The 17,210-nt window shown below is 52.0% G+C and overlaps 1 protein-coding gene across 16 annotated transcripts in view; it reads left to right on the top strand.

The window, feature by feature from the left end:
- The window catches only part of RPH3AL (rabphilin 3A like (without C2 domains)), a 169,876-nt gene that overhangs the window by 95,590 nt on the left and 57,076 nt on the right, over window positions 1–17,210 (top strand). For 12 of the 16 annotated variants that reach the window (XR_012328447.1, XR_012328448.1, XR_012328444.1 and 9 more), the window contains exon 5: window positions 11,251–11,337. The exons of 3 other annotated variants lie outside the window; for them this stretch is intronic. Coding sequence is in view for 6 of the 13 variants with exons in the window: in XM_073797262.1 (XP_073653363.1) it covers window positions 11,251–11,337 (87 nt within the window). In the remaining 7 variants the exon portion in view is untranslated. Of the gene's footprint in view, window positions 1–11,250; window positions 11,338–14,230; window positions 14,697–17,210 lie in introns of those variants that run through there. One more of the 16 variants, XR_012328452.1, reaches the window with a different exon arrangement.

Raw genomic sequence — 17,210 nt, 5'->3', positions numbered from 1 at the left:
CGTAGGAGTTTGCTAGTCATGAGGCAAAGGCTGGGTGAAAGCATAGAGGCAGGGAAGTACCTAGAGTGTTGGGAACAGGCAGGGAGGCGTTTGGGGCTGGCATGGTGGGCTTGGTGAGGCTGGAGAGTTAGGCGGGGGCCGAGGAGGAAGGCTCTCACATATGTGTGCATCCAGCTTCTTGTTTCTGTGCCCTCAGCCTGTGAGCCTCGCCATGTTCTCCACCTAGTCCAGGGCCTGGTAGCAGCAGGGCCTTAGGAAGTGTTTGCTGAATGCTCTTGACGTCATTGGCCCAACCTGCAGCTAAAGTTGCTGCCCACCGAATTCTAGGGGGAGGGATGGTGAAGGTCCCCCGGACACCCCCACCTGGCCTTCCCGTGGAGATTTCAAGCGTTCCCAAAGCAGGGCTGCGACTTCAGTATCTTTGGGGATCCGTCCCACAGGCTGGTCGCACAGCCTAGAGCCATAGGATTTCAGAGCTAGGATCTGCTGAGCACACCTGGCCAGGGGCTCCTTGCCTGGCCCTCCCTCCAAGTTATGGCTTTGCGGCAACCCCAGAGGAGCCAGACTCACTTGTAGCCTTAGCTGGGAGGCTGCTGATAGGGGCAGGGTGTTTTTAGGATGCTGGTTGTGAGGACAGAAAACCAAAATGACCCAGCCTCTCCCTTGGCTGTGCTCTTGAAACAGAGCCTGGGCCAGGCGGCTACCAGGTGGCAGGCACGCCTCTGGGTGAGAGATTATCTGTGGGAGGCCCCAGCCCAATGCTGAGTTTGGTCATGCAACCGTGGCCTGGCTGAGGGAGGCTGGAGCTGGCTGTGTCTGGGGCCTTTAATTCCCTGAGTTCATGTTCCCGGGATGGCCAGTGTCTGTCTCGGCCGTGTGTCTTCAGACCACCACTGTCCACTGGAGAACCCCATCCACTTCCTCCCTCTCAGGACATCCGTTTCCCGGCCCCATCGGCATCCTTCTCAACTAGGGTGGGGTTCATAGCGGGCATGGGTGAGAGGCAAGACAGGGAGTGGGACCCGAGTCCGGCCCTCCACTTACTCTCCTTGGGTGGCCCCAAACAAGTTACCTGGGCTGTCTGCCCCAGTGCCGTCATCTGAGTGACTAATCTGTGTGAAGCGCTCCTGCTGTGCCCAGCAACTCAGTACGTGTTATATAAGCTCTTGCTTTTTACGATTATGAACCTGGGTCCCCGTCCTGGCTCTGCCACCTCCTGGTGACATGAACTTAGCCAAGCCACCCAAGACCTCTGAGGATGAGGATGCCTTCCTCATCCAAGGCATCCGGATCATAAAAACTCCCTCACAGGGCTGTTGTGAACATAAACGGGATTAAATGTGATAATGTGTGTTGAGCGCTGAGCTGGGCGCCAGGCGTGGAGTAAGTGCTCAGTAAACGGTGACTGTTAATCATTATTATGAGTTGTAACTCTAAGTAACCACCTGGCAGGGAGCAAGAGGATGTGAGACCGCTCCCTCCACCACCTGGGCCGTCCTCTGCCCTGACTCCCTCCCGGCCGGAGTGGGCTGGGAGAGCTGCAGGCCGCCGTGTGACGCGGTGGTCCCGGGAGACCGCTGGGCCAGGGATTTGGAAGGAGCCACGTGGACCCGCGGCCGAGAGGCCAGAGGACTTGACGAGCTCAGCCATGGCCCAGGCCCCGTCAGTCCCAGGAGCAAGGGGTTTCTTCCTTTAGGGCTGGAAGGAGCTAGTGAGGCTTCCAGGAGTGGTCCCTGAAGGACCGGCAGGACCCAATCGGGAGGAGCCGGCCATGTTCAGAGCTTCAGGAAAGCTCAGTGTGGGTCAGGGAGTCCCCGCGTGCACTGGACTCCATCTACCCCAGAGTCTTCCCCCTCGGCAGGTTGGCCCAGGGACGGGGGGCCCTAGGGTGCACTCCAGGCCTGGGAGACCTTAGGAGGGTTGTGCCCGAGAACCCCTTAGAGAACCATTCACCGATTACTTTTTTTTTTAATTGAAGTATAGCTTATTTACAGTGTTTCAGGTGTACAGCAAAGTGATTCAGCTATATAGAGAGAGATATATTCTTTTTCGGATTCTTTTCCATTTAGGTTATTATAAGACATCAAATATAGTTTCCTGTGCTATACAGTAGGCCCTTGGTTTTTTTTTTAATTTTAATTTTATTCTAGAGTATAGTTGATTTACAATGTTGTGTTAGTTTCAGGTGTACAGCAAAGTGATTCAGTTATATATACACATATTATATATGCATATAACATATATAGATATACTCTTTTTCAGATTGTTTTCCGTTATAGGTTATTACAAGATATTAAATAGAGTTCTCTGTGCTATACAGTAGGTCCTTGTTGTTTATCTGTTTTCTACATAGTAGTGTATGTCTGTTAACCTCTAACTCCTAATTTATCCCTTCCCGCCCCCTTCCCCTTCCATAACCATAAGTTTTTTTTCTATGTGTGACACCCATTGATTTCCTCCCTCATTCACCCCTGGGGAGAGTCAGTGCTATCGCCTGTCCCCACACAAGGCCCCGTGAGACCCAGGGTCCCCTTAGAGGTTGGGAGGGAGAAGTGCGGAGTCCCCACCTGTCCTTCTTCCCCATCGGGACTTCAGAGCAGTTATTTTAGCCTTTCAAAACCCAGACTCCCTTTAGATAAATGTAGAAACCTTCCACCTTTTTTAATGCTATTTGAAATTTCAAAATAATATTTTATGTTTGAAAAAAGTGAGCATCCTGTTGAATGTGCTTTTCCCCCTACAAGTGCCCTGTCCTCGGCCCTGGAGGGTCTGGCACCCCCTCAGAGGGAAACACCCCAGCCTCGGGGGTCGACATTGGCCCTCGCCTGTGACGCACCGGCTCCCCCGGCATCCCCTCAGCCCTCAGCCCTTCCATGATTTGTGCACTTCCACCAAGTGTTTCTGCCTTGTCACGACTCAGTCTCACCAGGAGTCAGTGCTCCGTCTGCGCAGCCCAGTGTTTGTACGTCTCTTCACCCCAAGGGGCTGAGTACCCACCGTGCCCCGCACAGACGCTTGCTGAAGGAATGAATGAATTCCTCGAGACCCAGGGCTGTGTGTCATGTGGTCCCGTTTTGATCGTACGTTATTAGATTTGCTGGTCTTTAAAACCTCCCTCTCAGCTTCATACTGAATAACCCGTCTCCACTCCTTTGCCCAAACTCTCACCTGCAGCCGTGGTGCAACCACTGACCCTCCTGTCACCCACCGTGCGTGCCCCCGGGGCCTGTCGAGACAGCTCAAATCTTTGCTTCCCACGTTTGCCTGGGAAAGAGGCAAAAACCCAGCATGGAGTCTCCGTTTTTTTGTTTTTATTTTTTGCAGTACGCGGGCCTCTCACTGTTGTGGCCTCTCCCGTTGCGGAGCACAGGCTCCGGACGCGCAGGCTCAGCGGCCATGGCTCACGAGCCCAGCCGCTCCGCAGCATGTGGGATCTTCCCAGACCGGGGCACAAACCCGCGTCCCCTGCATCGGCAGGCGGACTCTCAACCACTGCGCCACCAGGGAAGCCCTAGGCATGCCTTTTTAGTATGCGCTTATGAATGTTCATCTCGAGCTCCTTCCATTGCCTTTTTAACCCTCCTGTCTGCTCAGGATGCGGGGCTGACGGTAGCGAGTGGCAGGAGATGGAAGGCAGTGCTTTGGAAGCTAGTCCTGAAATCTGCAGTGCTGCCTTTCAGCTGGGAGAGGTGGCTGGGGGCTGCCCAGGACTGGGGTCTGCAGGTGGTCCCCACATAGCATCAGCGGCTCATCTGGTGGGGAGCTGGGGAGGGCTCACTCAAAGGAGGCGGTGCAGCCTTCCAGAGACCGAGGTGAAGAGTGGCCCTGCGTGGGGTAGTACACCTGCCACCCGCAGCCGGGGCATGAGAAGGCTGGCGTTTCCCCGGCATGGCACCAGTGTTGGAAGCACAGAGAGACTTGTCTTCCTTCTGAAATTCTTCTCCGGGCGCCTCCTGGCTTCTGTCTCAGGCCAAGCAGCAGGTGGCTGGCATTCTTAAGGCTGTGCGTCTTTGGGTGACTCAGTATTTGCAGTGGTCAGGGCTCGGGTCAGCATGCCCTCAGCCCTGCTGGCCCCCAGACTGTGTCCTAATGAACAGAGGAGGGCCCTGGCTGTGCCCTCTCCCACTTGAGGCTTGACCAAATCTGGTGTTCTGGAAGGGGAGCCGGGGCCCAGGGAGCCAGCCCTGCCTTCACCTGAGCCCCCGGTGGAGAAGGAAGGCTTGGATGAGTCTCTTGTCTGAGCAGAAACCTGGAGCTCAAACAGCGCAAGGTCCGCATCCCAGCTCCTCGTGGTCAGGTTACTTAGCCTCAGGCCTCAGATCCTGAGTTGATAAAATAGGGACCGTAATACCCACTTCTTAGTGTGATTATGAAAACTAAGTGAGATTCTACATAAAGCACCTACCTTGATGCCTGGTGTAGCACCAGGGCTCGAGAAAGTATATCAATATTTATAATATGTACATCAATACCTAAAGTATATCAATATTTATAATATGCGCATCAATATCTAACGTACTGAAAGTCACTTGGCAGCAGAACCTGGCTTCCAGATACTGAGTGTGTCTGTAGCAAGGAGGCCATGTCTAGCCCCTGCGCTCCTGGCCCTCCAGGGCTGGTGATGCACCTCCAAGCCTGGCTGATGCCTTGGGGGTGAGCAGGACCGATCCTGTGCTCAGAGGGATCAGTGACCCGTGGACACCACCTGCGGAGGTGGAGGCGGGTGGAGGCAAGGCTGACTATCTACCTTTGAGCCACGCTCAACCAGCAAGTCCAGTCTCCCTCCCGTTTGTGCCTATGTCTTCGGCTTCTTTAATCCATCCTGACCCACAAAAATCCAGATGGGGTCAAAAAATGAAGTCGGGGCAAGTGATTTCCCAAAACATTTAGCGTAGCCTTCCTTTAAATAGGAATTCTGCTTACCCATTTAAAATAGATTTCGACTTAGCACGATTCAATTTATGTTTTGGCCGGTCTTCCAGATATTTTTCTGTGTATATATCTACTTCTAAATGGATATAGGCACATATACATATCTATATGGTAGAGAATCACACTAGGCTTACTGTTTATAACCTGCTTTTTTAACTTAATTTATTCTGAACATTGCTCCATGTCAGTAAATACACGGTTCCGTCGTGATTGTTTTCATTCTTTCTGTTTACATCGTCATTTTTTATTGCCGAGTACCTTTCTCCAAAACACAATCAGATTTTTTTCCTTGCTGAAGGTTTGAGTTCTAGCATGGGGAGCACACTGGGTGGCGTGGAATGCACACTCGCGGGCTGATTTCTTCACGTTGTTCATGCCTGTGCTGTGATTGTCTGGACACAGCCATTTCTTTACCCTGCCTTCCTGGGGTGAGGGGTCGGGGGCAGCCACTCCACGAGCGTCATTGCTGCCTGGTTCCTAAGGAGAGACCGTCTCACTGACACACTTCAGTCGGTGAAACTTGAAACTCTTGGGCAAGTCCTTTTCCAGTTTCAGTCTTGAAGCTCTTGGGCAAGTCCTTTTCCAGATGAGTTTTGCTTGTTCATCAAGTCCTCCTCTCGACGGAACCCTCGCTGAGGACAAAGGGCCGTGGCTTGTTCATCCTCATCCTTCCTAGAACAGCACCTTCCATCCAGTATTGAGTAAACGTTTGCTGAATTGAAGCACCAGATGTTTTCAAGTTAACCATCTCCATTATTCATTTCTGCCGCGCTGCGTACGTTTCTCTGGCCTCCTCGTGTGGGACATTTAAGCACAATTTCGTCTTTCTTCGGTTGGCTGAGTGCCGGGAGCACTGCTTTCTGTGTGATGGATGACGCAGCAGCAGCGAAGCCTCCAGGGCCTGTCACAGAGCGTGGCTGACCCCGGGTACTAAGCGCCCTGGAGGGGTGCGAGCAGTTTCGTTCCCACCCCCGCGTGGGCCCCACACCTGCTCCCTTCTAGTCGGCGGCAGCTCAGGGGCTCCGCCGTGGAGCGTGAAGGCTCCGTGTGGAATGAGTCAGGGGCTCGCGGTGAGGATGGGAAGGCCGGCCTGGGAGTGAGGTGCCCCAGCTCTGTGGTCTCCCGGACCGTGTCGTGCCTCTGACTCTGACCTATAGCGTGGGAAGGTGAAGGTGATGATGTTGGATGGAGAGGTGGGGTTCCAGGGAGTGTTGGGGTGACCGAAGTGGCCTAGGGTATGAGGATGCTCAGGAGGGCGCCCCCACAGACCTTGGAAAGAGTCTGAACACACAGGCAGCCTGCAGGATGCGTCCCTGGGGCGGCGGGCAGCAGTGGTCACATGGAGGACGGGGCACACATCTCTGCCCCCACCCTTAGCAAAGGACCCGCAGTGTCATTTCCTCTGTGGCCAGCCCAGCCTGGATTCATGCCCCGCCCACTGAGAGTGAGGCCCACAGGGCAGCAGTCCCACCGGGCAGCAGTCCCACCACCCGTGACACCCCACCCCAGAGGAGGCTCTTCCTTGTCTGGTCTCCCGTCACCTGACCAATCAGCCTCACTCAGTGTGAACGGGGCCCCCCCTGCCCCGCTGCTGCCCAGCGAGTGTTTCCTGTTTCTGTGCGTCTCTTCCCCCCAGCAGGTTGGCACATTCCAGGAGGGGCCACATCTTGCCTTCTCAGGTGTAATGTTAAAAGTAGCTCTCATTTGTTTATTCGTTTATTCCACAAAACTTCATCATGCCGGAAACAGGAAGGTGAACAGAAACAGACGCGGCCTCTGCCCTCTGGTTGTTGACAGCCTAGCAGGGGAAGTGACCATAGTTACACAGCCACACAAATGAGGGTAAGTCTCAGTGGAGGAGAAGAGGCGAGAGCCTGTTAGGGAAGCTCCAACCGGGTTAAGACGGCAGAGAAGGCTTCCTTGAAGAAGCAGTGCTTTTGCTTTTGCTGAGGTCTGAAGGATGCATAGGCTCATGAGGAGAGCGTGTGGTCAAGTACATCCCAGACAGAGGGAGCAGCACAGCCAAGGTCCAGTGGCAGGAAAAGCAGATTGAGGACCAGGGACTGAAGTCAGGCCAACACGGCTGGGGCTTGAGATGGAGAACAAGGCAGTAGAGTAGGGGAGAGGGGTGCAAGCTGAGGTCACAAGGAGGTAGGTCTACCCTGAGCGGGCATCATGCGTCATGTGAAAGGGTGTGGTCTTCACCCAGAGGGCAACAGGAAGTCTCTGGAGGCTCCTAAGCTGGCAAGGACGGTAGACAGGACATGATGAGATTTGCATCTTGAAAAGATCACGCTGGCTTCCATGCTGGGAACCAGCTGGAGGCTGGCCAAAGTGGGGTGGGGCCGTGGTGCAGGCGCCGGAGATGGCAGTATGGATAGGGAGGGTTCTGGAGGAGAGTGGACAGTTCTAGTGAGATTTAGAGTTCCTGGAGATGGATTATTTGGATGGGCAGGAGGGAGAGTGGGGGTCAAGGATGACTCTGGGGTTTTGGCTTACATGACTGATGCGTGTGGCATCCTTCACTGAGGCAGCTGTGCAGGACTGTGGTTGCCGCCTGCTCCTGACCGTGGACTGTGCTGAGCACTTTCGTCAATCATCTCCCTTGACCCTCCTAACTGTGACATGAGCCCGCCTGTTACCACCGTCTTCGGGACAAGAAAATGCAGCTCAGAGAAGGCTGGTAACAAGTCCAAGGTTGCATCTAAATGGCAGACGCTGTGCTCCCCTGCCCCAAAGCCTGTGTCCCGTGGGCTACACTCTGAGCCACCCCCTTTCCCCATGCGTGTTCTGGGATGGGATGTACATTTGCAAAAGGAATGCACGGAGCGTCTGAGTCAGGCCCAGAAGCTAGACTTGGTTTGTTTAACGCTCAGACACAGTTTGAGGCTGCAGGAAGCATGAGAGAGCCAAGCCCGGGAAGCCAGCGCTCACTCACCCGGGGCAATTCCGCTCAATGGAAACCCACTTGGCAGGGAAGCTGGTGGCCACCCCCAGGCCCGGCTCTCCTTGACACGACTGTGCAGTGTTCCCTTTACACTGAGTTGATGTTGTGGCCGGCTCACACTCTCTCTCACTGGCTTTTTAAAATACCACCTGCTTAATTTTCTTTATCGGAACCTGGAACAAAGACCAAGCCCATAAGGGGAAAAGGCTCGTTATTCTCTTCTTGGTCGAGATTTAATAGAACAGCAATTATGTATTATTTGAACTGGGGCGTGTTATCTTTTTGCTGGCCCGGATTCCGCAGCTGGAGACGCTGGAGCTTGTAAAGAGGCCAAGAGATGGCCGGGACTGACCAGGGGTTCCACTAGTGATGGCTGGTAGCCTGAAAACAGGGCTGCCCGTGGGCCAGGGAGGGTATGCCCTGTCATATCACCCCCAACTCCCTCCAGAACCCCACAGGACAAGGGGAGGAGAGAACACTTGGGACATGCCATCCATCCCTCCCCCACCAGGACTGGGAGCTGACCCAACAGCCTTTGACCCTGCCTCTGGAAGGTGACTGGTCCACACGGCTCCTGCCCCCAGGCCAGGTGGTTCCGTGTGCTGTGTTCTCTGGGTAGAAGACAGGACACAGCTTTCAAGCACTCTCTCCTAGCTTCTTTCCCTGCCGCCCAACAGCACAGATGATCAGTCAGTCAATCAGATGCTATTTATCGAGGGCACGTGCACGCCCATCCTTCAAACCCTGCTTAAATGTCACTCCTCCAAGGCAGCCAGACATGCCCTTTGGCCTGGCAGGCAGGCCGACCTGGGACTGAGCGTTGGGTGCCTCACCGGGCCCCACCCTCCCAACACAGGGCTGTGCTCCACGCGGTGCTCAGCTCTCCTAAGGTCCAGAAGAGGGGAGCTTCCCAAATCCTGACTGTCGCTACCTAACTGTGGGACTGCGGGCAGCCTTCAACATCTCTGAGCCTCATTTCCTTCACCCGTATGATGGACATCATGACACCCACCTCCTTCACACTCTGTTGCCAGGGTGGCAGGGGCTGGTGTTCCATAATGGGAGGAACTGGTCTTCTCTCCCGATTCCCAGCAGCATCGTCTGATTCAGCAACCTTGGGAGGGGGTCAGGGCGCACTGCGCGCTTGGAGGACGAGCTGTCATTGGACCGTACAAGCATGTAGAAAACACAAGAGGGAAATCTGCCCTCTCTGAGACGGCTCCACTGATTTTCCCACGTGTGCCATCTATACGGGATCGTGGGAATGAGCAGGAAAAACAGCCCGCCGGCTGCAGCGCCTCCGCCCTCTCTTCACCCCAGGAAGGAGGGGCCTGGGTGTGTTTCTTTTTTTTTGCGGTACGCGGGCCTCTCACTGCTGTGGCCTCTCCCGTTACGGAGCACAGGCTTCGGACGCGCGGGCTCAGCAGCCATGGCTCACGGGCCCAGCCGCTCCGCGGCATGTGGGATCTTCCCGGACCGGGGCACGAACCCGTGTCCCCTGCATCGGCAGGCGGACTCTCAACCACTGCGCCACCAGGGAAGCCCCCATGTGTGTTTCTTGAGTCCCATCTTATGGGCTTATGGGGGCCCCTGTCCTAGAGGTAGAAGGGTTGGGTTGAGCATTGGAAGGGGTAGCAAGAGGCAGCTCTAGTGGGGAAGGGAGAGTCTCCAGACTGGTGGCTCGGGGCTCCAGGGGGACAGGCTGCTGGCCCCCAGAGAGGCGGCACCCCAGCCTGGCACAGATCCCAAACCCAGGCCTGACACAGAAGTGGCCAGGCCCCTTCCCCCTCTGAGGGACGTGGGAGCTCAGAGGGGGAACAGCACAGCAGTGAGCAGTCCGGCAGCACCCAGGGGACCCTTCCCAGAGGTACTGCGCCACCAAAGACCCCAAGCCTGGGCCCTTCGCGAGAGCGGGGCCCAAACAGACTGGGATGGACTTTCCTGCCAACCCAGAGGGACAGGAGCTTGGAGCAGATTACAATTTATTTGGAGAAATAAAAGAAAAGTGACATTTCTTGTACCTGCGGGTCTGATGGAAGCGAATGCATACCCCCCACGAATGTATCATAGCTTCCCTTCTGCCACGAGCTGATTCCTCACCTCCTGTGGCCCCACTGCCCAATCAGGCGGTGACAACATGCTCTGAAAAGCCAAGTTGGTGACATTTCCCTCTCCGTGGAGAGGTGTGCTCCTTGCTCAGTTGGCAGCCCGCAGAAAAGGCCAAGCCGCAGATACAGCCTTCCCTCGACAGGAGAGAGGAGAGAGCCCCTAGCCCCGCAGGGACCGGGCAGCTTCCACGCAGCGGCAGAAAGATGCATGGATTAGCTGGTGTGACTGTTCTCTGAGGAGGACGCGCTGTCCCTGCATCAGACTCTGCCGGGGTTAGCCCAGAAGAGGTCTCAGCCCCACCAAGTGCCCCTCTGCCTCCTGGTGCCTTTCATCTGGCTTTTTCCCACCAGGGCTTGTGGCTGTGCATCTCGGGGAAGCAAAATATGTACCGAGAAGTTATGTGATCTTCAGCAACTCTGTAGAAGGAGAAGCGCTGCAGAGCCCAGGTTCTGGCGGCTCACGTGTCCGGGGGCAGTTATACAGTTATACAGCAGCTCTAGAGGCAGACCTGAGTCTGTTACTTACTTGCTGCGTGAACTTGAGCAATTCTCAAACTACTGCCTGTAAAATGGGCCTAATTCTCATATGACAGGGGTCCTGGGATCGTTAAATGAAGGGCCTTGGCATGAAGGAAGTGCCCAAGCGGTCACTGGTATTTGTCACCATATCGTTGTCTTACCTTGTCAGGCACACAAGTGAATGTTTTGCCTGGTTATATACAAATGTCTGTTTTCTTTGCTCCATGTTCTTTTTTTTTTTTTTTTTTTTGTTCCTGGTCTTCCCTTCCTTTCACTATTCCATGCTCTTTTTTTTTTTATGTTTTCTTTGTTGAAAAACATCATTTCCTGCCCACATTTCCGGGGACCGACAGTCTGCTGTTAAGGCCGTATCGTATTCAGTTGTGTTTGCCTGGATCGGCCTCTGGTATTGGGCGTTTGGGTTGTTTCCAGTTCCTTGCTATTGAAAATGATGCAGCTGTGACTCTCAGCAAGCTTATTTTTTTTTGACGTGATCCCAACAGGATGTACATGTGAGGGTGAATTTCTATCACGGAGATCCTTGGATGGGCACACCTATTGTGCCCCAAAGCCAGCTACGGGTCTTAGATGATCTGTGTCCTTTGGGTTATCGCCCCTTGGGGCCTGAAGCAGAAGCCATCCCCTCAGAAGGTGCCAGAGGGCTCCTTGATTATAGTTTTCCCAGCCCCTCAGCTGAGGAGGAAGGAGCTGAGTGTTTACGTTCCCGTGTCCTCTCTCTTGTAGAAAGTCTGCACCAAATGCGGGATCGAGGCCTCCCCCGGCCAGAAGCGGCCCCTGTGGCTGTGTAAGATCTGCAGTGAGCAGAGAGAGGTAGGGTACCCGGGGCAGCGGGGTCTGGGGGGGGCCTGGGCAGGGCCAGGGCGTGCACGAATTCAGGGAAGTTCATGGTTGGTCACGGAGAGGGGCTTCTCAGAAGGCCAAGGAGGGCCTACCAGGGGCAGCCCGGGATGAGGGTGGGGAGGGTAGCCGGCTGGCTTGCCCGTTCCCCAGTGCAGAGGGGGCAATGGGCCCTGGTTCTGCTCTGCCTGGGGTCCGTGGTTTCAGTGGGGAGCCCCTCGCACTGCATATAGGTCGCAGGTGGCATTTCATGGGCGTCTATTATTATCATAACAGAAATGGCTGCCCCGGGTTGAAGGTTTACTCTGCGCGTGGCACCGTGCTAAGTTCTTTACGCGAATGAATTCATTTCATCCTTATGCAACCCCACAGGCCAGTGCTGTTATTATCCCCTGTTAATGATGGGGAAATGGAGACGCAGGAGGTTAAGTATCTTGTGGGCACCGAGCTAGTTAGTGGGTCTGACTGTGGTCTAGCCGTGGTCTGCTGTGATGACGCCGCCCCCAAAGTCCCTTCTGGTTCTAAATTTCTGTCATTCTACTTCTGGTCCCATTTGAAGGGAAGAAATCAAGGCTCAGCAAGGACTCTGAGGCAGTAGCAGATGGGGGGCTCGAACCTACGTCTCCCAACCCCAAACCCAGGGCTTTCCTCACTGTGCCAGGATCAGGAATGGGGCTAAAACAGTGGAGGACCTTGTCAGGCAGCTCCTGGGGAAGGCCATGGGCCAGGGATCTCAGGAACAGAAGGAGTCGGGTAGAAGGAAGATGCCCCAGGTTTTCGACATGTGGATTTATTTTTTTTACTTACCGGCTTGGTGATTAATATGCGCCTTTCATCTGAGGATCCATAAAATGTCTCTAGTTAGAGAAAATCCACCGCCATGATATCCTTGAATATTGCTGCCCTGCCATTCCAAGTCTCCCCTCCTGGAAACCCTGTGGGATACAGTTCTGAGCCTCTCCATCCATTCTCCACAGCTCCCAACTGTGCTTTCTCATTTTTTTTCTTCGCCTTTCTGAGATACTTTCGGGGTGAATTCCTCAGTTCCTTTCCAGCTCGCTAAATCTTTGAGACTCTTTGTTGGTTGTCTCTCTCAGCAACACCTTTCCTCGGGTGTTTTGGAATTGGGGTTCGTCTGCTCATCTTGAGTGGGAGTCCGTCTCTCTCTCTCTTTCTCTCCTTGCTCATCACCTCCACGGAGCCCTCCTTGCCGAGTGATTTCAAGTTGCCTCCACCCAGGTCCTGGGTCCCCCGGCGCAGGGCCAGCTGTCTTGGGTTAGTGATGAGCTGCATGTTCACAGCGATCATGGGATTATTCCTGGAGCCAGTCGTCAAAGCCATAGGCAGTCTGGCCAGGCCCTGGCTACGTGTGTGCTTCTTCCAGCTTCTGTCACTATTCACATTCACAGACAAGCTTTAGTCTTAGGAGGGGGGGGAAATGGTACCTCTGGTTTTTTCCGCTTCCTCCCTCAGATGGAAAGTGCTTTCACCAGCCCCCATTTCAGGGACTGGTCCCCCACCTCCCGTGGGAGACTTTTAGTCCCTGTACCCTTGGAAAACCAACCTTCCCGCTCCCTCCACCTGCTTCTGGGTTCTGAGTCAGCAGGCTGTGCCTTCAGCCCCTCAAAATAGTAAACATTTGGAGCTTCTGATCCATCGAGATATATGTCTTACTTCTGAGAACAGTTGAGCTTCCTTGCTGGAATCTTTTCATGGACCACTGTCGTGTCTTTGGAACAGGGAAGATAGTAGGCAGGGCCTTCAAGCGTGAACTAACGTTCTAGTCTGTCTTGCCCAGAGGTCCCTGGTGTCTCATCCTGAAATGGAGACGATAATACCTGTTTCCTGGAGATACCTTGAACATTCAGCAACATCATTACAGTAGACAAAGTGTCCAGCCCAGAATAGGCACTCCATCAATATTACCCAGCTGGAACTTCCCCCTCTGAACTTGAGGTCCTTCTGGGCTTCAAGGGGTCCCTTCTAAGATGCAGGCATCCACGAGAGAGGAAAATTCCCTCAAATACTATCTTGTAGGAGATTCCTGAGCAGGATAGCAAGACGCGGCTGAGCTGTGGGGAGGATGGAGATGAAGGAATTGTCAAGGAAAAGGAGGGCGATAAGAGGAAAGACAAAGTTAGCACGTGTTGGGCTTCCCTGGTGGCACAGTGGTTGAAAGTCTGCCTGCCGATGCAGGGGACACGGGTTCGTGCCCCGGTCCGGGAAGATCCCACATGCCGCAGAACGGCTGGGCCCGTGAGCCACGGCCGCTGAGCCTGCGCGTCCGGAGCCTGTGCTCCGCAGCGGAAGAGACCACAACAGTGAGAGGCCCACGTACCGCAAAAAAAAAAAAAAAAAAAAAATTTAGCAAATGTAATAATTTAGTGGAGGGCTTGGGTGGGGGTCAGCTGGCCCCGTCCAGCCCCACCGTGAGTTACCCTCACGCTCATTAATAGTCCTGAGCTACCGCAGGCGGCATCCACCACCAGCCCGTCCTAATCTCTGAGCACTCCGATGCCCAGGAAAGTCTGAAATAGCTTAGGATGAATTTTCTTATCTTTCCTTAAGTAAAGAATATGAGGCTGTGCACTATGCTATCAGTTTGTCCTTGAATTTCTAGAGGCTGATAAAACTGGGCAAGATCAAGGATGCTGTATTCCCTCTGCAGGACCAGGCAGACTGTGGACGCTTAGGAGGTGTGGACAGGCCCTGAAAGTATGTGTGTCTGTCTGGGTGCCTGTGGAAGCCATACCCAAGCGCTGCATTTTCCTGCCTGCTTTTGGGGTGGGAGAGTGCCAGGGAAATGGGTTTCCTAATGCCTTTTTTTTTTTTTTCCGTAGAAAAATATCTAATCGCAACAAAGAGATAGCTTAATAGAAAGACCATTCGAAATGTCATCTTAAGCGCCACACAGAGCTGGTTCTGAGTCTGTGATAAAAATGTGGCGTTCTGTCGTGCAGCAAAAACCAGGTCCTGATGGAAGATCTTGCCTTTTCTGATGGAAACTCTCATATTACTGTGCCCAGACACGCTTATCTTCTTTTTCCATTTGACTCTTCTCTGCTGTCATCTTTGGCTGTAATTACAAGTATTTTTTTCTGGAGTGAGTCGAATGTTGGCTACGTGTCCCTGGGACCATCAGGTTGGCATTGCTGCCTGTTTTGTGCACTTCGGTGATGCTGTGGTGTCCACTTCAGCCCCTCTGCTCTTCAGGAGCTTACAGTCTCAGGCATTTAGTTGTTCGGACATTCAACGCTTAGTTATTGGGCATCTTCTATGCACCGGGCAAAAGAACTCTTCTCATGGGAGATGGAGACCACAAACGCAATAAAGTAAGTTCTGCCATGTCACCGATGGTGAAAAAGTACTTGGTAAAGGGGACGGGGTGATGGGAACATAGGGGTAGCTGTTATTTTTTACAGGGGTCAGGAAAGGGCTCACTGATAAAATGTCATCTGAGCTGAGGTGTGGAACACACTGTGTGGCTGCGTGGACAGAAAGCATTCCAAGTAAAGGGCACTGCAAGTGTAAAGGCCCTGAGGCAGGTGTGTCCTTAGTAGGTTTGAGGAACATTAAGTAGAACAGTGTGACTGGAGCAAAGTCAGGTTCAGGAGAGGAGGTCAGAGATGTGGCCGGGGGTCAGATCATGTTGGTCCTTGTAGATCCTTGGAAGGACTTTGGCTTTTACTCTGAGTGAAATGGGGAGCCCTCGAAGGTCTGAAGTAGAGGAGAAGCGTGACCTGAATCCTCCCCCAATTTTTTTTTTTAAAGTTCTCTTTTATTATCAATTAGAAGGTCTTTAGGATTCCCTGGCATGTTTTTTGGGGGGTTTTTTTGTTTGTTTTTTTGTTTTTCTTAATTTATTTATTTTTGCTGTGTTGGGTCTTCGTTTCTGTGCGAGGGCTTTCTCTAATTGTGGCAAGCGGAGGCCACTCTTCATCGCGATGCGCGGGCCTCTCACTATCGCGGCCTCTCTTGTTGCGGAGCACAGGCTCCAGACATGCAGGCTCAGTAGTTGTGGCTCACGGGCCCAGTTGCTCCGTGGCATGTGGGATCTTCCCAGACCAGGGCTCGAACCCGTGTCTCCTGCATCGGCAGGTGGACTCTCAACCACTGCGCCACCAGGGGAGCCCTCCCCCAATTTTTAAAGGATACTCTGGCTACTGTGTTGAGTATAAATTATAGACTATAATGTCAGAGTTAGTACCATGATACTTCATCTTTCTTATTTAGTATTACCCCAGATATTTAAGTTCTTGACTGTTGTTACCCTTAGAAGTTTTCTTTTTTTTAAATATTTTATACATTTAACTCTTTTCTGATTATAAAATTAATATGGATCATCGATATTCACAATGTATAGAAAGCATAAAGAAGTATACACCCTCCCAAAATCCATGATCTTACCATCCAGAGACAATCACTGTTAGCATTTTGGCGTAATTACTTTCTATCTTTTTTCTGTGTCTGTTTTCTTTATATTGTCGAACCTCTGTTTTAAAATTAACATTTTATCCTAAGCAGTTCTCAGTGTAATCAATAACTCTTTGTAAACATTCTGTCATATGGATATTCTGCTAATTTAAGCCATCTGAGTTATTTCCTTTTTTCCTTCTCATTGCTAATTGCTTTATATATCTGTGTACATAGCTTTTTGACAACATTTGAGATTATGTCCTCAGAATGGATACTTAGAAGGGAAAACTAAACACCAGTGTTTATAGAACCTCATTACCTATACACCCTTGAGTTACTGCTTTTGACTTATAACTAGCTGGCTATGTGATCTTAAATAATGACATGTGGACAGTGTATTTTCTGAGTCTTTTGCTATCTGGTAATAGCTGTTGCCTTTATACAAAAAAGACAGTGACTTGACTGATAATGCAATTGATCATAATCTTTCCCACTCAAAATTCTGTGAGTTTGGCTTCTGTTGTCTAACCGACCACACGTGAAAAGAACCACCATGAGGGAGAGTAGGCAAATGTAACGACTAGGAGAATCAGTGCCCAGGGAACTAGAGATAATAGTGAAACTGTGAAAGAAATATAAATAGGTTTTTTTTTTTTTGGCCTCACTGCACGGCATGTGGGATCTTAGCTCCCCGACCAGGGATCGAGCCCGTGCCCCCTGCAGTGGAAGCACGGAGTCCTAACCACTGGACTGCCAGGAAAGTCCAAATAAGTTTTTAAATTAAGTAAAAGAGATAAGAGAAGCAATAGAAGCCCAACTGAACAAATAGGACATTTGAAAAAAGAATGAGCAAATTTGAAAAAGAACCAAATGAACCATTTTCTTTTCTAAAAATGAAAAATGTTATTAAGGAATTCACAAACTCAATCAAATGATACTTCAGTAATTTTTTAGAGCAGTAAACCTTGTCATTCCCATTAACAGACACAGATGGTTCCTTATCATTTGCTTCTTATTCATTGTTTTTTATTTTTGATCCCTGGTTGGCACTCCCAACAGCTTGGAGTCCCCGGCCCCTGATATCCACTGTACTGACTGCCATGAATATGATGTTTTTGTGACCACACGAAACTGCAGTCTTTACCTAATTAAACCAGCTGCTTATATAAGTGTTCGGCCTCCCAGCTCCCTGTCCCACCTCATTTCTATTCCCTCTGTGGATGGGCACGTTCTTTGGTCACTTTCCTGGTTTCCTTGTCAGCAAATTAATAAACTCTGATACAAGTTCGAGATTTAAAGACACAGAAAAGGGACTAAGGGACTTCCCTGGCAGTCCAGTGGTTAAGACTTCGCCTTCCAAACGCAGGGGGTGCAGGTTCAATCCCACATGCCTCATGGCCAAAAAACCAAAACATAAAACAGAAGCAATA

This window comes from Tursiops truncatus, chromosome 20, assembly GCF_011762595.2.
Source record: "Tursiops truncatus isolate mTurTru1 chromosome 20, mTurTru1.mat.Y, whole genome shotgun sequence".
In the NCBI taxonomy this organism is placed as follows: Eukaryota; Metazoa; Chordata; class Mammalia; order Artiodactyla; family Delphinidae; genus Tursiops; species Tursiops truncatus.
Note: the sequence above shows the minus strand (reverse complement) of the source record. Positions and strands in the feature narration are given on the sequence as shown.